This window comes from Muntiacus reevesi, chromosome 2 (assembly GCF_963930625.1).
Source record: "Muntiacus reevesi chromosome 2, mMunRee1.1, whole genome shotgun sequence".
Lineage (NCBI taxonomy): Eukaryota > Metazoa > Chordata > Mammalia > Artiodactyla > Cervidae > Muntiacus > Muntiacus reevesi.
Window position 1 is genome coordinate 267,331,032 of NC_089250.1, and position 21,613 is coordinate 267,352,644.

Sequence of the window (21,613 nt, forward strand, 5' to 3'; positions counted from 1 at the left end):
GGCCAGCGTAACCCGCTGGCCTTTAACTAGGGCCAGGGAGCTGCCTCCTCCCCCACGACAGCTGGCTCTGGGGTTCTCAAGATTTATTCAGGATCGTGTTAACGGAGGCGGTGGGAGGATGGGGGACACACAGGACCCTCCCCGCTCCCTCACGGGAGCGGGGAGGCTCGCTTTTTCTTAAAAATATAAATGTATTTATCTGCATCATCACGTCCCTGGGGCACCCAGCTGGCCGGCCCGTGGGCCACAGGGTAGGGAAGGGAAGAGGGTGTCAGGGCACAAGTCTGAGCGAGGCGGAGGAGAGCTCCGCCTGGGGGGTGGGGTGGGGGCGGCCTCACAGGGCTCCGTGCTGGGCCTGGTATCGGGACAGCACAGCGCGGTAGTGCGACAGCTCCTGGCGCACGGCCACCACCTCCTGCCGCAGCAGGGCGTTCTCCTTCTCCAGGAAGGCCGCCCGCACCGATATCTGGTTCTCCTTGAGCCTCCGGGCGTCTCGGGACCGCTTGGCTGCCTCGTTATTCTTGTACCGTCGGCTCCAGTATTTCTCGTCCTGGGTGGGCAGGAAAGTACGGAGGTCCAGAGGGGCCCAGCCCCAGCGAGAGAAGGGAGGAACAGCTTTGCTTGTGCCTTCTGGGACCAGACTACAGCTAGGAGAGCCCCCGCTGCCCCGGGGGCTGCTTCTGGCGCAGCAGTGGGGTACCAGGTCTCCAGTGGATGGGTACCCAAGGGTCTGGCCTTCTGGTTGCTAAGGAAAGTGTGCCCATAGCAACAGCGAAGGCAGGAGATAGCCTCCTACCTTAAGCAACTGAGCTTTATAGTCTCCACTGTGCAAAGCAGACCCAAGCTCTTCTCACTTGACAAAAGGCCTGCAGTTAGCTCCCTGGTTTGCTAAGGATATCGGTTCCCTAGCAACAAGGCCTTCAGGGCCTGAGGGCATCTCCTAGTGAAAAGCCCTATACATCACCTTTTCAGATCCTGGTTGCTGGGCTTCCTAGTGATGGGGTTTGGTGTCCCATAAACACCTCTCAGAGCTGGGCCCTTCTGACCTGGTTGCCAAGGCGACCTTATCCCTCCTCAGCAAACAAAAGTGAGGTATAAGTGGTCCCAGTGACCACAGCCAGTCTCTGATGCATTGGCTCGATTACTGTCTTGTTTTTGGCCACACAGTGCAGCATGCAGGATCTTAGTTCCCCAACCAGGAACCAAAACTGTGCCCTCTGTGTTGGGAGCTCGGAGTCTTAACCACTGGACTGCCAGGGAAGGTCCCTCTGATCCAGTGACTTTGCATAGAGGCCAGGGAGTTGCCTCCTCCCAACAGGCCCTGGGTGCAAAAGGGTCTGTCCCGAGACCTTCCCACACCATCATTTAGAGTTCTCCAGTCCTTGAATTTGGCTGTGAGGGATGACCACTCCTTAGCAACAAGGACCACCCAGAGCTCTGAAAGATGCCCCTGCAACCTCATTCCATTAAAGGCTAGTGCCTGCTTGCTAGGGCAAATCCAGTCCCTAACAACAGAGCCCTGTGGCAGGAGAAACCACTGGTCTAGATTTGGTTTACAGGCCAGTACTCACTGGGCTTCTCCGGTGGCGCTAGGGGTAAAGAACCCGTTTGCCAATGCAGGAGACACAAGAGACGTGGGTTCGACCCCTGGGTCAGGAAGATCCCCTGGAGGAGCGCATGGCAACCCACTCCAGTATTCTTGCCTGGAGAAACCCATGGACAGAAGAGCCTGGAGGGCTACAGTCCATGAGGTCGCAAAGAGTTAGACATAACTGAAGTGACTTAGCACGTACTCACTCACTGGTTCAAGTAGCTATGTCTTACATAAGGACATGGCAAAGTCTTGTGAGACCAGGCCCAGGCACCGCTTTTAGGGAAGACCCCAGGCCTGGAAAAGACAGAGTGCTAGAAAGTTGCAGTTACTGCGCCAAATACCTCAAATTGGAATGTGGCCCTGGCTGCAAATGAGAACCTGAGGCCTCTCACCAGTGAGTCCAGAAAACAAGGCCTAGAGGGGCTGGCAAAGTCTTCATCCTAGGCAGATGCAATTGCCCTGAAAAAGTGAAAGTCGCTCACTTGGGTCCGACACTTTGCAACCCCGTGGACTGTAGCTAGGTAGGCTCCTCTGTCCATGGAATTTGCCAGGCAAGAATACTGGAGTGGGTAGCCATTCCCTTCTCCAGGGGAATATTCCCAACCCAGGGATCAAACCCAGGTTTCCTACATTGCAGGCGGGTTCTTTACTGTCTGAGTCACCAGGGAAGCCCTGTTGCCCTGAAGGATGCCCCAAACCAGAAGACCAACCCCAGCCAAGCTGGCTGCTCAGAAGAAACAAGCTGATACCCCATTCCGAAGGGATGCGATCCTTAGCAAGTGTAGCGACTAGTAGACCCTGAAGCCTGCCACAGTGAGGGTTTTGGGTCCAATTGATAGGAGAAACTCCAAGCCTGTAAAACCAGTCCCAGCACGGCTGGCTGAGTCGGAGTCCCACAATGATTCCCTTTTCACAAATCTCGAACCTGAACCTCTGCCCCCCGTGCAGCTGCCCATGGTCCTTGGCTGTAGGTTTGAAAACGTGAGTGCTAATCATGGTGAGAAACCCAGGTCTGACTGTGAAAGGAGGGCCATCTCGGGCTGTGGGGCCAGCATGCACAAGCCTGTGTCCCACACCCAGCAACACTCACCTTCTGCTCCTCTGGCACCTGGATCTTCCGTGCCTTCTTCATGATTGGCTGGGGCTTGAGTTCCTCTTCGGAGAAGCGGTGTCTCCGAGGGTCAAAGGTCTCATGGCCCGGAATGCTGGACAGAGCTAAATCTGCTGGGTCAGGCTCAAAGGTCATCAGCACCTCCACCGTATCTGGGTCCACAGGGCTGGGTGTGTCCCGAGAGGTCAGACCTTGGGAAAACAGAATGTACCACCTGAGGGTGTAATTATTTGGGGAAAGGGGTTCCCCAGAGGCTACCAAGGAAGGTCCTTTTTGGGGTCAAACATAAAGCCCACCAGGGATTAACCTCCCTAATATAAAATATGAAGATTCCCTAAGCCACAAAGATGCTTAGCAGTCATGAAACCAACTCCCACTTGCCACACAGGAAAACCAAGGCCCAATGCTATGTGACTTGCCCTAAGTAGCACAAGAACCTGGATCATTGCTTCTAAAAACCTCAGGGCTTTAGAGTTAGCTTCCTTCCTACAGTCCCACCCTTCTTAACTGAATCCCCGACCAAAGCCTAGATCCCAAGGAAAAGTGTCCTGATGACACTTCAAGTTAGCTTCTTAAGAGTTATTAAGTCCGAAGAGTGAGGAAGCATTGAGGTTGGTTCAAGCGTAAAGACTGCCTGTACCTTTAAGAGAGCGCCAGCCGGGGCCAACTGAGGACACAGGTTCAGGGCCGAGTCACGTGCTGGTGCCTGCTTCCCGCCCTCCTACCCCCCCAGCCCCGCCGCCGCAGGCGCCCTCACGTTTCTCCAGTCCCGCCCCCTCTCTCGTGATCGCGCGTGCGCGAAGCACGGAGCTGGGAGGAGGACTCACGTGGCGCGGGAGTGTGCGCTTGGGAAGGGGAGGGCCTCAGTCCCGCGGGGAGGTCGGGACCAGGATCAGGTGTGTCCGGGAATCCCCGACCTGCTGTCCGACCCTGGCAACCGCAGGGTGCCCACCTTTCCTCTGGCTCCCTGGGGTCTCAGCTCTCAAGGCCCCTCTGCTTTCTACGGAACACTCGAGGACGGCCCCCCTCTATGTTCTCAGGTCCCAGACATTCTCGCCACTGGCATAAGCACGATTCTGGGACCCCAGGACACCTCTTGCAGGAATATAGAAAGCTCAGTCCTTGCCCCAGTCAATGAAAGACCTAGGACGACGATCCTTTCTGAAGGACTCCCGGGATCCGGGGCGCCCGCCTCTCTCCACTAGGGGGACCGAGGAAGCAGGGCCGCCAGTCCCTTTTGTCCTGGAGAAACAGGTCTGTGCCCAGCCCTTGTCTTTCTCTCTCGCAAAGGGCCTAGGAGGTCCGGCCCTACCCCAGTTGCACCGATTCCGGGCCCAGATTTTGGGGCGCAGTCCAGAATAAACTCCGGTGTTCTGGAATCTCAGTCCCGACTCCTCGAGTTTCCAGACCCTTTGTCCTCACGTCCCACATAAAAGTTCACACGACCTCACCACTGGGCAGGCTTCCTGGAACTTGGGGTCCCAAGTCCCTCATCTCCTATAGGGGTGCGGGAGACCCGGTTCCCTGATTCATTAAGGAACACAAAATCTGGACACATCTCTCGACGTCTCCCGATTAGGGGTCACGGACTTCGGGCATGCAGCCCCAGAACCACATTCCCAAACCCCAGTCGCACAGCCCCGCCCTCTGGAGCCCAAGCCCCGCCCAACCGGGACCCTGCCTCGCCCCCGCAGTCGCACCTGCGCGGTGGCCGCCGGCGGCCCCGAGGGCAGCCCGGGCGGGGGCGTGCCCGGGCGAAGAGCGAGGGGAGGCCGAGCCGCAGGAGCCGGGCCCCGGGGAGGGTGCGGGAGTGCGCACCGGTGAGGGCGCTGGCGACGGGCCGCCCGGGGGCGGCGGGCTGGGAGGGAGCCCGTGCTCCAGCAGGAAGGCGTCCAGGTCCACGTACTCCACGTCGCCGAACGGCAGTGTCCGCTCCCACAGTAGCGGCGCCAACAAACCCGGGCCGGGCGCAGCCCCCGGGCGTCCCCTCGGGGACCCGCCGCCCACCACCGCCCCAGCTGAAGCATCCGCCGGGCCCGCCGTCTCCAGGCCCGGCCCGGGGACTGTTGCCGCTGGCGGGGGCGCCTTGCGCTCCTTTTCCTTCAGGAGACCTGCGGGCCAGGGAAAGAGAGGGCAGGGTGGGGAGGAAGAGGAAGAGAAGAGATAAAGAATCAACTCCGAGTGGAGAGAAAGGCGAGGAACGAGGGGATAGATCCCCGCACCGCAGAGATCCAGAGAGCGGGGACACAGAAAGGAGGTGGGAGAGAGACCGGAGAACGAGAGCAAGGACCCAGAGAGAGCAGGAAACAGAGGCTCAGAGACGGAGAGAGACCCAGAAAGCAAGAACAGAGACGGGGACGGTGGACCAGGAGAGGGGCGGAGACTCAGAAAGAGCCGAGGACAGGGATGCAAAGAGGGATGGGGAAGGAGACCCAGGAAGGGGAGCGGAAATTCAGACAGAGGTAGGTGGAGGGTTGGGCAGGTGAGAGAAAAAAATGACAACTCTGTAATCACTCTGTAATCTACAACCCCCTCCCCCCCCACACACACCCGGCGCACAGTACCCCCTTCTCCCCGCCTCCACACTCTTTAATGGGGCAGGAAGGGGCTCTATTCCTGGGGCACATTCCTCATCCCTAGACGCCATGTGACCCCAGGAGGCCCCGCCCAAGCCCGTGTAACAACCGTGTGAGCCTTCGACACACCCCCCTCCCTTCTCCCTGGACCCCAGGGGTCCAGGCGCTCGGAACCAAAAGGAAGACGGGGCTGGGGCCTAGAGTCTTGAGTCCTCGGGTGGACTGGCATGAGGGCCGGTACTTTTGGGTCCTGGGAGCTAGGGTCTAAACACCTAAGTATTGGGGTATTTAAAGGTTGGACTTTGGGTATTTAAAGAGGATGGACTCTTGGCACTTAGAAGGTAGTTGGGGACCCCTCCCCGCATTTGAGTCCCTACGGGAGTACGGTGTCTGAGTTGGGTGAGATGGGGGCTAGAACTCACAGCTAGTTGGCTCTTTGGGCTTGCTGGTCCCCTGCAGAAGGCTTCGCAGCCCAAGCAGCGCTCCCCCACCAGGGGGGGCTCCAGTCGGGCCTCCCAGCAGCAGGGGGGCCGGGGTCCTGTCGCTCACAGGCCGCGCCATCGCCCGGCACCTGCCCGCAGGCTCACGGATTCATGGAGAGGCGAACAGCTGGCTTGCCAGTCAGCGGCACACTCCGATGGTTCGGGCAAGTGTCTGCCCAGAGGCGGGCGAGCGTAGCTTGCAAGCCTCCAGTATCCAGAATACTGCAAATCCTAGGAGCGACGGGGATTTGCAGTCCTTGGTGCAGAAACGTGCAACTCAAGAGGGTCCCAGAAGAGCATACAGTCTGGGTGAGGGGGTGATCAAATCAGGCGGCCGGCTCTTTGCAACTGAGAGTTCAGGGGGACACAAGGCGCTCCTTGTACAAGGTGGGCGAGCCTGGCTCTGGCAAAATCTGCGGCTCTCTCCAAGGAAGGAGCTTTGCAATCTGCACCGAGAGGTGTGCGCGGACCGCCGGGGGAGAGGGCAGAGGGAGGCGGCTGCCTTGAGGCGTGGCCAAAGCAAACTTCTTTCGCGGAAAAAAAAAAAGCCAAACCAAAACACCCGACGCCACAGAGCGCACCCCTCCTCTCAGCCCCCACCCGACTCTGGCCTTGCACCCCAGCCGCGTGCCTCCCTCCAGCTGAAAGCGCGGGCCAATCGCGTCCTGACCCCTCTAGACGCACAGCCAATGGGACCCCTGGATCCGCCAAGGCCCAGAAGTGCGAGAGAGGGGCTCAGAGCGTGAAGTTACCTTGCCTTTTGGAGGGAGGCGGGACCCTGACCTACATTTACCCAATGGGAGATGGCTCTGGGGGCGGGACCGTGACCCAGTTCGGGCCAATGAGGCAGACGGGAGGGGGAAGCACATGGCTCTGCGCGTGCTGCCTACCCGAGAGGGTGGGTAATTGGGTGGGAGGGGAGAAGCGCTGCTTAAAGGAGCCACACATCCAAGTAACGCTCGGGAAACCGGAAGCCAAAAAATTGACTAGTGGGGTTTAGGAAGAGGGCGATGGTTTCTAGAAGAAGGCTACTATTCTTTAGTACCCAAATGTTTCCCCGCCATGCCTAGAATGAGACCACGGAGATACAGGAAGTATTCTGTCCCTTTAATAGCTTTGTTTTGGGGGTGACTACCCTCCCCTTGTGGAGAGGCTTGGGAAAGGCAGGCGCAGTCCTCGATGGGGAGTCTCAGCGACCATGGGGGGCACCATCCACTGTAAGATGACACGGGTAGAGGACGTTAGTTTAGGGCAAGATAGGATGGATAGACCTTGCAGGGGGCGTGCAAGGGGCGGGTAGGGGGTGGGGGGGTGTGGGCCACGCGGGGCTCTACCACAGGGAGGCTGCAAAGGGGGGAATCGGAATGTACCAGGTTGACAAGCTGGGGGAAACGGCCAGGTTGCCTGGCACTGGGCTGAACCATAGCGGGGCAGCAGGAGGGTGGAATAGGGACATCCAGTTTCAGCATTAGGCTGAACTACGTGAAGGCATTCATGGGGAGGTCTGGGCTGTACCATGTTGAGAAGCCAGCGAGGTGGACTAGATCACGGGACTGAACCACGAGGAGGCAGTAGGGGGAGAAGGGGAGTGTACCACGTTGTGTTTCGTTTTTTTTTTTTTTTTCCAGTAAGGGACGTGCCAGATTATGGTACAGTATAGGGTCGTACCTCATGAAAACAGGGGAAAGGATCTGGGTTGTACCATTTCGGAAAGCCCTAGTTATAAGAACCACGGACCAGTACAGGATCGTACCACAAGGAAACCAAGGGGCTCGGGTTATACACCGAGTTGCAAGTTGCAGGCAGTGAAGAATAGCAAATCACGGACTTGCAATGGTCTATGACAGGAAGGTGGGCTGTACCACTTTGACACAAAGGGAGAAAGAGCGAGGGAGAGTTCAGGAGGCTGGGTCACACAAAAGCAGCAAGGGAGGGGTTGGACTGCATCATATTGAAACATCAAGGGGAGACACATAAGTGGGTTAGACCAAGACGTGGAAGGGGTTGCAGACTGCATCATACCATGCAGGCGGTAGTTGGGGCCTCGGCAGCGCCTCTCGGGGTGCCGGGGGTCCCTGTTGCCCCTCAAGGCCCTGTGGGCCAAGGGCTGCAGGGGCCGGCCGTTACCGCTGAGGCTCTGGAAGATCTGGGACGGAGGATTCTGGCTCAGAAGTCTCAGGGAGTGCATCTGCCACGAAAGCGGGGTGGGAAACTGGGAGTGAGTAATGAATAGCCCTGGAAGCAGCGGGCAGGAAGCCCCGCCCCTGGGGGCGGGTGGGCGGAGTCTTGATCAGCCCCGCCCCCGATAGCCCCAGGACGGTCGGACCCCCGAATCCCCTCCAGTTCCCTGTCAAGCGAGGGTAAAAGGGTAGGTGAGGCAAGGGGACACCCAGGCCAAGGAACGGATTGGGGGGTGGCAGGGAGAGGGGGAAATGGGTTGACAGGGTCACCTGGAGGGAAGTGATATTGAGGGCCCTGTCAATGAGGATCCAGGTAACAGTCTCCGAGCAGGGTGGGGTGCTGAGAGAGCCCTGATAGGTGATGAAGCCAAAGGACTCAGGGAACAGGAGCTCCAGGCTCAGATCTTGAAGAAAGTAGGCATCATCTGCAGGAATATCATGTCAGAGTGAAGAGGGATGTCCCTGCAGAACTCCCCTATGTGCATAAACCATCCCCCATCCACCCCCCGCCCCGCCCAGTGCCCAGGGACTTACTCTTATAGGAGATGCGGGTGATGGTGTCACGGTTAAGGAGGCGGCTGAGGAACGGGTTTGAGCTACCAGCCACCTGTGTGGAGGTATGCAGTGAAGAGAGAGGAACCCAGAAACCCAAGCTTCCCCAATCCCTTTCTCCCCTAGAACCCCAAAGACTGGGCCTCCTAGCTCCCTCTTCTCAGACCCCAGGTCCAGACTCTCCTTTCCTCCCTGGGCTCACATTGACAAAGAGGCTGAGAATGGCCAGGCCATTGGGGCCCCGGGTGGCGGCGCTGAGGTTCCCATAGAGTTCTTGGTTGAAGTGGATGAGCTGCACCTAAGAGGGAAGCACAGAGAGCGGGGTCTCCTGGAAGAAGGGGAGGGCAGGATGGGCAATGGGAGCAACTTTGGGGTTCCAAGTCAGGTTAAGGATTAGTGTTCACGAGGTGGGGGGGGGGCTGTGGATTCTGTGGAGGAAGATGGGATGAGGGATGAAAAGGAGGGTGACTATGGCTGATTCATACTGATGTTCGACAGAAAACAACCAAATTCTATAAAGCAGTTATCCTTAATTTAAAAATAAATTTTAAAAATTTTTAAAGGAAAAAAAAGAGGAGGGTGAGGTGGGAGGAGGGCTTCCCAGGTGGCCACCCCAGTGGTAAAGAATCCACCTGCCAACGCAGGAGATGTGGGTTCGATCCCTGAGTCGGGAAGATCCCCTGGAGGAGGAAATGGCACCCCCCTCCAGTATTCTTACAGGGAGGATCCCTTGGACAGAGGAGCCTGGTGGGTTACCGACCGTCCATGGGGTTGCAAAGAGATACAATTGACCGTCTGAGCATGCATGCAGGAGGTGGGAGGAATTTGGTTGACTTAGAGTGAAGGTCGAGGGTCAGAGGTCAGCGGCCATCACCTCAGCAGAGAAACCCTGATGGTTGATCTGGTGTTCAGAGCCAGCTCCATCACGTGCTCCAAATAGCAGCCGCAGTTCACTGAGTCGGTGGCTATAAAGGAGGGGCCCCCCAGACACATTAACCACAGGCCGGGGCGCAGGCAGGAAGGAGACATGGCGACCGGTGTTGTACAGAGTTCCGCGGAGCTGTGGGGGAGGCGGAGGCGGTCATGGGAATGTGAGAAATCTTTTCCCGACTGTTTTCCATTCATACATTTCCCACAGCCAATATCCATTTAATCATTTGGCATAGTTTGAACATTGGAAAAGACCCTGATGCTGGGAAAGATTGAAGGCGGGAGGAGAAGGGGATGACAGAGGATGAGATGGTTGGATGGCATCACTGACTCAATGGACATGAGTTTGGGTAAACTCCAGGAGTTGGTGATGGACAGGGAGGCCTGATGTGCTGCAGTCCATGGGGCCACAAAGAGTCGGACACGACTGAGCGACTGAACTGAACTGAATAGTTTGAACACTAAAATCTTTCCAGGCTCTGGGCTGATCCTTGGTAGAAGCTCAATAGTGGTGAATTTAATTAACAAGTATTTATTGAGCTGCTACTATGTGCCATGGATGCCAGGGAGAGAGCCATGAGCAAGTAGACAAAAACTCTGGAGCTCATGGAGCTTCTGTTCGAATGAAGGAGAAACAATAAATACTGAATCATATAAGTAAATGCTTAATTAATTACATCCTATGCGCACACTGAGGAGCATTGGGAGTTCTAATAAGTGGAAAACCCAGGGAATTCTCTGGTAGTCCAGTGGTTAGGACTCCTGTGCTCCCACTGCCGGGGCCTGGGTGTCAGTCCCTGGGTGGGGAACTAAGAATTTGCAAGCAGCACAGCCAAAAAAAAAAAAAAAAAAGGAAACCCAGAGAATGGAGTAGGGGTGGGGTGTCAGGAATGGCTTCCAAGAGGAAGTGATATTTGAATGGTGACCTGAAAGATAAGGAGGGGTTATTTGCAAGGAGTGAGGAGAAGGGTATTCCAGAAGGGGGAACAGTCTGTGCAAAGGCCCTGAGGTGGCCTATTTTAATAACAGTGAAGAAGCCTGGGACCAGAGCCCAGTAAGCAAAGGAGAGTGTGGTGATGGGAGCTGGGTGGTGCAGAGCCTTGTGGGCAATGATGGGGTATTTTGTGTTTTTATTTAAATAATTGAATAGATATAACACATTTGGCACCGTACCGGGCACAGGCTAAGTGCTGTGTAAGTGTATGCTGTCATTACTTATCCTAACAAAAAGATTTTGAGTAGGAGAGAGTGGTATGATCCAGTTTATGTTTGTAAACATCTCTCTATCTGTGGGATGGAGAATGGGTTGCAGGAGGCAGAGAAGCAGGCCAGCAAAGATGCTATAGCATCAGTCCCAATGCAAGATGATGGTGGGACCAGTGGAGGGACAAGAAGTGAATGCTATTTAGCAGGAAAACTAGAAAGGAAAAAGGGAAACGGAAGTGAGGGAGGAAATGGGGGGGGGGGGAAGCTCTGAGACTTTTGGCTGGGTGACCAGGGAGTGCCAGCTCTTCTAAGAAATAATATTGCAACGCGGGCAACAGCGTGGATTCTGGAACTACGTTGCCGAGGTCTGAATCCCAGCCCTGGCACTTTCTGGCTGTGTGACCTCAGGTAACTAACTTAACCTCTCTGTGCCTCAGTTTCTGTATCCATAAAATAAAGATAATAATAGCACCTATTTCGTGATGCTGTGAAGATTAGAGGATTCATCAAGTTTGAAAACAGTGCCTGACCCAGGAGACGATTTGTTTTACCATTGCTTCTAAGAGAGGGGAAGACTAGGAGCCATGTTTGCGGAGGGAAGAATCGGTGATCATTTGCGAGTGTAACTAGCTTCCTCTCTACGGAGCGAGTAGACCTCCTCCCCCAAGGCTAGCCTCCCAGCTCAAAGCTCCACCCCTGATCCCCACTCAGGCCCCGCCCCAGTGGATTCGGTAACCCCGCCCACCAGGTCCCTTACCTTCTCTCCCCCGGTGCTAAGTCTCAGCGGGGGCAGAAAGGGGTCATAGAGGACCCTCTTCAGCTCCACATCCACGGGGCTCTGACGCTTTCCCACGGCACAGAGACTCCAGGCTGCGTTCACCAGGCCCCAGAAGGGAGGTCCTGGGAGCCGAGGTGGGATAGGGAGAAAAGGAAGTCAGAAATAAGGACTGGATCCCTAACTGGGGCCCGCCACGAAGGCTGTCTGGATTCCCCGATCTCAGGAGAGGAAGGGCTGGGAAAATGGACTCCTGGCTCTGAGGGAGGAGGGGGCTGGGATCCAGATTCCTGGGGTCCTAGAAGCATCTTGGAGGCATTTCCTAAGGACCACCCCCCACTCCCCTAACACCTCCAAGTCTCTTTGATCAAACCTATCTTAAATTGTCATTGGGGGAAGAAACTACAACTCCCACAGGCCCCGGGACTGCAAAACAACCCATTCGCTGCCTGCCTGCCCCAGAGGTCGTGGGAGTTGTAGTTCTTTCAATCTCCTTGTCCCACAGCCGGATAATGAATGAAGTAGGAGGAAGGAGTTGCTAGAGAGGGCAGGAGGCGGCGGGGGAACGGGGCCACTGAACCTCTGGTTCTCAGCAAGAGCCGGGACCTACCTGCCTCTTTCCCAGGAAACATACACACACACTCTTCCACCCCCACACTGTTACCTTCCAGTCACTCCCACTCACTACTTGAAATGCGCATGTATAATGTCCCATGCTGAGCCACTCGGGTTCAGAAACTGGGCCTCCTGAGGAGGGAGGAAGGGGCTGGGACCCTCGGGTCTGGGGCGTGGGGAGGGCGGGCGGGAAGGAGAGGACTTCTGGGTCTCAGGAAGAAAGCGCTCGGCAGCACAGACTCCAGAGTCCCCGCCCCGGCTGCACCTGGCACGAAGTTTCCCTGGAGATTATCCTTGTAGCTCCACCAGTCCTCTGGGTCAGGTGCGGGTCCGATGTGCGCTGGGGAGAGAGCAGCCTGCACCCCTCTCCTTGGCGCCCCACCCCATCCCTCCCTCAGGGGCTCCTGCCCCAACCCCCCAGGCCTTACCTGCCGCTCCCAGTGCGGCCCAGAGTACCAGCGCCCGAGGGGCGCTCAGACGAGCTGCAGCCCCCATCCCCAAGAGGCCTCGGGGTGACCCCTTCCCAATGTCCCGCCGGCCCTCTGTCAGCTTCTCCCCCTCTTTGTGGAACCCTAACCCCTCCCAGGACTTCCAGCCTTCCGCTCCTCCCTACAGGGAGTCCCAGTTCCGCAGTTACTGTGGCAATGGGGGACTGAGACCCCCACCCCCTCTCCTCTCTCCTCTCCCCCCTTGCTTTACCTCCCCGTTCTCTCCTCTTTTCCCGAACCCTCCAGGCTTGCTCTACCTCCCGATCTTCCTACTCCCCTCTCTGCCTTCTGCTTCTCCCTCGGGTTCCCTCTGGGTTCCTAATGCACACTCCCCTTCTTCGCTCTCTTTTCATTAAAAGCTCTTCCAGGCCCCCTAACTCCATTCCTCCATCCTGCTTCCCTCACCTCCTCCTCCCTCCCTTCCTTCTCGGTCCCTGCCTCTCCCTGCTCCCTTCTCCCCTCTTCTCCTCCTCACTCTCTCCCTCTCAGCCTCCAGTTCCTCTCTCCCTCCCCACCTCCTCCTCTCCTGCCTCTTCAGTTTCTCTGTCTCTCTCCTCCCTTCCTCCCTCCTGCCCCTCCCTCTCTTCTCTCTCTTGCAGTTATTTAATTTTTCTGTCGTTGTTTGGGGGTGGGGGTGGGGGCTCTCACAGCAGAGAACCCTCCTCTCCGGGCTGGGGAGTGGGGGTGTCCAAGGGGCAGGATGGAGGGGTCACTGGGGGGCTGATCCCCAGCTCCCAGATGCGCTGGGGCCTTGGGGGCGGGGGTGGCCCGGACACCTGGGGCCCAAGAGCTGGCAGTTTCCATCCTCCGCAGAAGAGGGAAGGGGGGGCGCTTAAGGTGGAGCTGGGAGAGTCCACGAGGTCTCTGCGCCCAGAGCTGCTGGCCCCAGAGGATCAGGGGTTCCCCCAGCTCACGGGGACCCAGGTTGGAGCCTGCATCACTGCCTGCAGCCCCCCGCCCAGTGCATCACTCGGGCCTCCACCAGGGGCTCCCTTAACTCGGCTAGGGGATCCCCTGGGAGACTTGAGTGCGGTGTGGGCGGCTGACCAGGAGAGGGAGGCAGAGACTTGGAGAGGGAGAAAGAGCGAGGCAGAAGGTGGAGCCGGGAAGGCAGAGAAGAGAGAGCAGAGGTGAGGTCAGGGAACTGTGGAGGCTGGGGAAGGCGAGCCTGAGATCAGGACAGAGAGACAGGATGGAGGGAGATGCAGGGTAGAGAAGAGAGGGCAGGGTGGGGCGGCTGCAGGTTTGGGCGGGAGGAGATGGCGGCAGGAGAGACAGACCGACTTCCATACCTTGAATGAAAGAAATCCAGAAACTGATACACACATAGAGGAGGCAGAGATAGAGGACACCGCCCCCCCTCACCCGCCCCGCAAATGACTGGGGAAAAAAATACAAAATGAGACAGGTATAGATGGAGGCAGAGAAAGATACACAGAGAGACAGAGACAGACAAACTTAGAGATGGAAGCAGAGAGACCCAGAGAGAGAGAGAGTGCGCGCGTGGGCCTCAAACAGCAGGTTCGAGACAGAAGAGCAAGACGCCAGGCAGGAGGTGTGCAGGGGGAGACAGAAAACCAGATCTGCAGACAGACATGAAGACACATGCTGAGAGGAAGCAGCAGAGAGAGGCGAGCACAGAGAAAGAGGCAGACACCCATGCACATCTGTAAAGAGGGCCCCTCATGTAGAGGAAGAGGTATGTATCAACAGAGACAGAGACCCAGATCTGGGGAGAAAGACCCAGAAACAGATCAACGGACATGAAGGATGAGACTAAAGAGGGCTGAGAAAGACAGAGGCATTCAGAGACAGAGAATTGGAAATGGACACGCAAGGACTGTGATGCAGAAAGACAGAGATGCCTGGGAGAGCCGGAAGTGGAGAGAGACACCAAGACAATACAAGAAAGGAAGGTATACTAGTGATCTGTTGTCACATAACAAATTACCCTGAAACTCCATGGCCTAGAGCAACATGTGTTTATTGTCCCACAGCTTCTGAGGGGTGGGAACCGTGGAGCGGTTCAGCTGGGTGAATCTGGCTCCTGTAACAACAGAGAGCTCAGACTCTCATGAAGGGCCAGTGGGCTATTGGCCAGGGCTGCAGTCATCAGGACTCTTGACTGGGGCTGGAAGATTACCTTCAAGCTCACCTACATGGCCCTTGACAAGAGGCTTCAGGTGCTCAATGTTAGGGTTCACAAAGGGCTCGTGTGGGTGAAAGTAGCTCAGTCTTGTCTGACTCTTTGGGACCCCATGGACTATACAGTCCATGGAATTCTCTAAGCCAGAATACTGGAGTGGGTAGCTGTTCCCTTCTCCAGGGGATCTTCTCAACCCAGGGATCAAACCCAAGTTTCCTGTATTGCAGGCGGATTCTTTACCCACAAGGGAAGCCTATATATATATGTGTGTGTGTGTGTGTGTGTGTGTGTGTATGTAGGTATATATATATACACACACACATATATATAGCGTATAGTTAAAATATGGCCCTTTGTGGTGACCTGACAAACAAGAGATGAAGTCACAGTGGCAATATGTTAATTATACACTATGAGCCCCTTGTGAACCCTAACACTCACCACGTGAGCCTCTCCATAGGACTGCTTGGGTCACAACAGAACTACTGGCTCCCCCTCAGAGCAAATGACTGGAGAGACAGCAGTGTCTTATGTAGCCTATGTCCAAAGTCACACACCAGCACTTTTATTTGGGTATTGACCACGATGCTTAGCCTGCAGGATCCCAGTTCCCTGACCAGGTACTGAACCCAGGCCCCAGCAGTGAAAGTGCTGAGTCCTAACCACTGGACTGCCAGGGAATTCCTAGCACCATCACCTATTTATTCTATTCATTGGAAGTGAAAGTCACTCAGTCGTGTCTGACTCCTTGCGATCCGATGAACTGTACAGTCCATGGAATTCTCCAGGCCAGAATACTGGAGTGGGTAGCTGTTCCCTTCTCCAGGGGATCTTCTCAACCCAGGAATTGAACTCAGGTCTCCTGCATTGCAGGCAGATTCTTTACTGCCTGAGCCACTAGGGAAGCTGTGGATTTTTATTCATTGGAGGTGAGCTGCTCAGTCTAGCCCACATTCAAAGGGAAAGGGATTGATGCTTTTTTCCCCCCCCTAAAATTTTATTTATTTTGGCTGCACTGGGACCCCAACAAAGTTGTTGAGGTCCCAGTGCAGCCAAAATAAATAAAACCTTAGGAAAACAAAAACAAAGAGAAAGAGATTGAGCTCCTCCTCTTGAACAGAGGGATATCAAAGAATGTGGGCTTCTTTCAAAACCATCACAGAGGGACTTTGTGGGACTTAACCAGTGGTTAAGACTGCGCTTCCACTGCAGGAGCTGTGGGTTTGATCTCTGATTTGGGAACTAAGATCCTGCATGCCACATGACGTGTTCCAAAAAATAAAAAATAAAGTAAAATAAACTCATCATAAATGGGGAGAGGAAGAGAGACAGCAAGGGAGAGAGACAGACTCTCAAGGCTTAGACACTCAAGGCTTTCAGTGACCCTCAAGGCTTAGAGGTTGGTGAGGCACTTACTCAGGAAGGCAGGAATGTGTTGAGAGAGGAAAGACAGAGACAAGATAAAGGAAACCAAAGCAGTAGTAGTAATAATAATAATGAGGTAATACTACTATTCAACATAGTGTTGGAAGTTTTGGCCACAGCAATCAGAGCAGAAAAAGAAGTAAAAGGAATCCAGATAGGAAAAGAAGAAGTGAAACTCTCGCTGTTTGCAGATGACATGATCCTCTACATAGAAAACCTTAAAGACTCTTCCAGAAAATTACTAGAGCTAATCAATGAATATAGTAAAGTTGCAGGATATAAAATTAACACACAGAAATCCCTTGCATTCCTATATACTAACAATGAAAAAACAGAAAGAGAAATTAAGGAAACAATACCATTCACCATTGCAACAAAAAGAATAAAATACTTAGGAGTATATCTACCTAAAGAAACAAAAGACCTATACATAGAAAACTATAAAACACTGATGAGAGAAATCAAAGAGGACACAAACAGATGGAGAAACATACCGTGTTCATGGATTGGAAGAATCAATATTGTCAAAATGGCTATTCTACCCAAAGCAATCTATAGATTCAATGCAATCCCTATCAAGCTACCAAAGGTATTTTTCACAGAACTAGAACAAATAATTTCACAATTTGTATGGAAATACAAAAAACCTCGAATAGCCAAAGTAATCCTGAGAAAGAAGAATGGAACTGGAGGAATCAACCTGCCTGACTTCAGACTACTACAAAGCCACAATCGTCAAGACAGTATGGTACTGGCACAAAGACAGAAATATAGATCAATGGAACAGAATAGAAAGCCCAGAGATAAATCCACGAACCTATGGACACCTTATCTTTGACAAAGGAGGCAAGGATATACAATGGAAAAAAGACAACCTCTTTAACAAGTGGTGCTGGGAAAACTGGTCAACCACTTGTAAAAGAATGAAACTAGAACACTTTCTAACACCATACACAAAAATAAACTCAAAATGGATTAAAGATCTAAATGTAAGACCAGAAACTCTAAAACTCCTTGAGGAGAACATAGGCAAAACACTCTCCGACATAAATCTCAGCAAGATCCTCTATGACCCACCTCCCAGAATACTGGAAATAAAAGCAAAACTAAACAAATGGGACCTAATGAAACTTAAAAGCTTTTGCACTACAAAGGAAACTATAAGTAAGGTGAAAAGACAGCCCTCAGATTGGGAGAAAATAATAGCAAATGAAGAAACAGATAAAGGATTAATCTCAAAAATATACAAGCAACTCCTGAAGCTCAATTCCAGAAAAATAAGTGACCTGATCAAAAAATGGGCCAAAGAACTAAACAGACATTTCTCCAAAGAAGACATACAGATGGCTAACGAACACATGAAAAGATGTTCAACATCACTCATTATTAGAGAAATGCAAATCAAAAACCACAATGAGGTACCATTACACACCAGTCAGGATGGCTGCTATCCAAAACTCTACAAGCAATAAATGCTGGAGAGGGTGTGGAGAAAAGGGAACCCTCTTACACTGTTGGTGGGAATGCAAACTAGTACAGCCACTATGGAAAACAGTGTGGAGATTTCTTAAAAAACTGGAAATAGAACTGCCATATGACCCAGCAATACCACTTCTGGGTATACACACTGAGGAAACCAGATCTGAAAGAGACACATGCACCCCAATGTTCATCACAGCACTATTTATAATAGCCAGGACATGGAAGCAACCTAGATGCCCATCAGCAGATGAATGGATAAGGAAGCTGTGGTACATATACACCATGGAATATTACTCAGCTGTTAAAAAGAATTCATTTGAATCAGTTCTAATGAGATGGATGAAACTGGAGCCCATTATACAGAGTGAAGTAAGCCAGAAAGATAAAGAACATTACAGCATACTAACACGTATATATGGAATTTAGAAAGATGGTAACGATAACCCTATATGCAAAACAGAAAAAGACACAGAAGTACAGAACAGACTTTTGAACTCTGTGGGAGAAGGTGAGGGTGGGATGTTTCGAAAGAACAGCATGTATATTATCTATGGTGAAACAGATCACCAGCCCAGGTGGGATGCATGAGACAAGTGCTCGGGCCTGGTGCACTGGGAGGACCCAGAGGAGTCGGGTGGAGAGGGAGGTGGGAGGGGGGATCGGGATGGGGAATACGTGTAACTCTGTGGCTGATTCATGTCAATGTATGACAAAACCCACTGAAATGTTGTGAAGTAATTAGCCTCCAACTAATAAAAAAAAATAATAATGAGGTAATAATAAAAATAACTACAGTGACAGCAGCTCACAGGTAAAGCATCTGACACATACCAGGCAAAATTCTGAGCACTTTCTAAGGACTCACTCTTGTAATCATCACAGTCTCTTTATGAAAAGGAGAAAGTTATTATCCCATTTGACAGATGAGGAAACCAAGCCTCAAAGGGCATAAGTGACTTGCTCAAAATGACACAGGTAAGAAACAAAGAAGGATGGGGAAATTATGACAAAGACATATGTGCAGAGAAATGGGGAAGTGTCAGGAAGAGACTGGCAGAAGAACCCAGCTCGGATGGAAAAAAATCAATCAGCAAGAAATGGCAGCCACTCTGACTGAGGGTTTCCTAGACATTGGAGCTGGACCATGCATTCTTTAGGTTTTGTTAACCCTCAAAGTTGCCCCTTGAGGTGGGGGTTGGTATTAGCCCCATTATACAGATAGAACCCCTGAAGCTCAGAGAGGAAATTGACTCATCCAAGATGTCGTAGGTTGACTGGTGCCCCCCATCCCCCCCAAAAGAGACACATCCCCCTGGAACCTGTAAATAGGATCTTATTTGGCAAAAGGGTCTTTGCAGTTGTAACTAAGATGGTGATCTTGAGATCAGATCATCCCATATTATCTGGGTGAACCCTAAATCCAATTATATATGTTCTTTTAAAATAAAGACATAGATAAACAACAGGGATCTACTGTATAAGAGAGGGAACTGTATTCTCTCTCTCTCTCTCTCTCTATATATATATATATATATATTTTTTTTTTTTTTTTTTTTTTTTTCTTGGTTGGACTGCAAGGCATGTAGGATCCCAGTTCCTGGACTAGGGACTGAACCCCAAGTCCTTTGCATTGAAAGTGCAGAGTCCTAACCACTGGACCACCAAGGAAGTCCCTATTCAATATCTTCTAATAAACTATAATGGAAAAGAATCGGGGAAAAGTATATATATATATATATATATATAGTTGTTGTTCGGTTGCTCAATCATGTCCAACTCTTTGCCATTTCATGGACTGAAGCACCCCAGGCTTCCCTGTCCTTCACTATCTCCCATAGTTTGCTTAAACTTGTGTCCATGCCATGAGTCCAACCATCTCACCCTCTATCACCCCCTTTTCCTGCCCTCAGAATCATTTTGTGGACACTTGAAACTAGCACAATATTGTAAATCAACTATACTTCAATTTCAGAAGAAGAAGGAAAAAAGAAAGGCAGAGGGGGATTTTAGACAGAGGACACAGTATCGTGAGGGCAGAGGAAGTGGGGACGTCCCTGGTGGTCCAGTGGCTAAGACTCTGAACTCGAAATGCATGCATGTAGATCCTACATGCTGCAACTAAGAGTTTGCCTGTGACAACTAAGACCTGGCACAGTCAAATTAATTGATTAATTAAAAAAAGAAAAGAAATGGGTAAGAGAAAATTCTTCTTATATGGGGGTAAGAGGAAGTCTTTCCAGTGTAGATGACATTTTTCTGACCCTCTTTCTGTCCCTATAAGCCCAGCCCTGGCTCAGAACGCATCTTTTCCCACCAGGATCCTCTCTCCAACCCTTCCCCCCACCCCCAGTCTCCCTCACCCTCCAGTCTAGCCTCTAGGGATCCCAGAGGAGTCTTCTACGTCCAGAGGTGACCTGGCCTCTCCTCAAGTCACACCCATCCCGTATCTCCCCAGCACCCCTGGACAAATTCCCTGACCCTCCGCCTTTCTAGTCATGACCGATTCCTTTCTGTGTCCTTCAAGACCTACCTCTGATGTCACTTCCTCTGAGAACCCAACTTGCAGTCTGGGTTCAAGGCCTTCTTTGGGCTCACCCAGTGAATGGAGCCACCTCTACAATTGTCCATATCATGTTTGTTGCTCATACAGGGCTGACCCTGCCCCTCCTCTGCTCATAAATCTCCCACGGCTCTCTAGTGCCCCTGGGGAAAAAACTCAGGCCCTCACCCTGGTCTTAGAGGCCCCATATGTCCCGGTTCCTGCTTATTCCAGCCTCAGACCTCTTCTCTGACCATACCGGGCCCTCTGGCTTCTGGACCTTTGCACCAACTGCGACTTCCTGAAAGTGTGAAAGTGTGAAATTGTAGCCGCTCAGTCATGTCTGATCCTTTGCAACCCCACGGACTATAGCCCGCCAGGCTCCTCTGTCCATGGAAAAAGCAAGGATTGCAAGTTCCACTGAGATTTGAACCCAGATCGCTGGATTCAGAACTCAGAGTGCTAGCCATTACAACTGTAACTTCTAACTTGGCCTTTCTTTCTACCTCCTCTGCTGGGCAAACTCATCCTCAGCTAACACACATTTTAGGAGTCTGCTCTTGCAGGAAGCCAGCAACGATGCTGTGGAAGGCAGGGGCCTCTTCTGAGTTCTAGAAGCCACCTGTGCTGCCCTCATTATAGCAACAAGACAGATTGGGCTCAGCGCCCAGAGGCGGGAGGGAATGGCCAGCCGGAGGTGGGGCCCAGATGTGGATTTCATGCCTATTAGTCTTGGGCGCTGGGAACAAAGTTTGGGTCATAAGGAGCATATGGGGCTTGCCCTGTTCCTCACTTTCATCTCCTACCTCCCTGGCCCCTGGGTGGGAGGCAGCAGGGACAGGACTCTCTGAGCCTGGGTGGTTCCCACAGCCCTTCCTGCCCACGCTCTCAACTCCCACTCCCTAGGGGAGTCCAGCAAAAATCCTCCTGACCTATGATCTCACCTTCTGGGTTCACCTCTCCTGGGGAATGTCTGGCCACCAGGTGTTTAAATCAGGAAAACAAACTCCAAAAGCTCTTACTCTGTGCAGACACTATTTTAAACTCATTACATACACATCTTTTAAAAATTAAGTATTTATTTGTTTATTTGGCTGTGCCAGGTCTTAGTTGCAGCACTTGAGCTCTTCAATCTTTGTTGTGGCATGAGAGATCTTTAGTTGTGGCATGTGGGATCTAGTTCCCTGACTGGGGGGTCAAACCCAGGCCCCCTGCATTGGGAACTCGGAGACTTAGCCACTGGACCACCAGGAAAGTCCCTAAATGTTCATGCATGCTCAGTTGCTTCCTTGGTGTCTGATTCTTTGTGACCCCATGGACTGTAGCCTGTAGGGCTCCTCTGTCCACAGGATTCTCCAGGCAAGAATACTGGAGTGGGTTGTCATTTCCTCCTCCAGAGGATCTTCCCAACCCAGGGATTGAACCCACATCTGTGTCTTCTGTATCACAGGCAAGATTCTTAACCACTGAGCCACTGGGGTAACCCTACAGACACGTTAATTCATTTAATCC

General features: G+C 52.7%; 2 protein-coding genes across 2 annotated transcripts; both read right to left on the reverse strand.

Moving 5' to 3' along the window:
* Positions 1–61: 61 nt before the first annotated feature.
* Positions 62–6,478, reverse strand: DBP (D-box binding PAR bZIP transcription factor). The gene is made up of 4 exons (XM_065926451.1): positions 5,704–6,478; positions 4,406–4,816; positions 2,685–2,896; positions 62–550 (listed from the first exon to the last, which is right to left on the reverse strand). The coding sequence occupies exons 1-4, from the start codon at positions 5,840–5,842 to the stop codon at positions 335–337; spliced, it is 978 nt and encodes a 325-aa protein (XP_065782523.1). The 5' UTR covers positions 5,843–6,478; the 3' UTR covers positions 62–334.
* Positions 6,479–6,851: 373 nt separating this feature from the next.
* On the reverse strand, positions 6,852–13,021 carry CA11 (carbonic anhydrase 11). The gene is made up of 9 exons (XM_065920701.1): positions 12,450–13,021; positions 12,287–12,361; positions 11,389–11,531; positions 9,370–9,555; positions 8,698–8,793; positions 8,478–8,550; positions 8,214–8,368; positions 7,786–7,951; positions 6,852–6,978 (listed from the first exon to the last, which is right to left on the reverse strand). Exons 1-9 carry the CDS (start codon positions 12,514–12,516, stop codon positions 6,953–6,955), a joined length of 987 nt encoding a protein of 328 aa, XP_065776773.1. The 5' UTR covers positions 12,517–13,021; the 3' UTR covers positions 6,852–6,952.
* Positions 13,022–21,613: the final 8,592 nt, after the last annotated feature.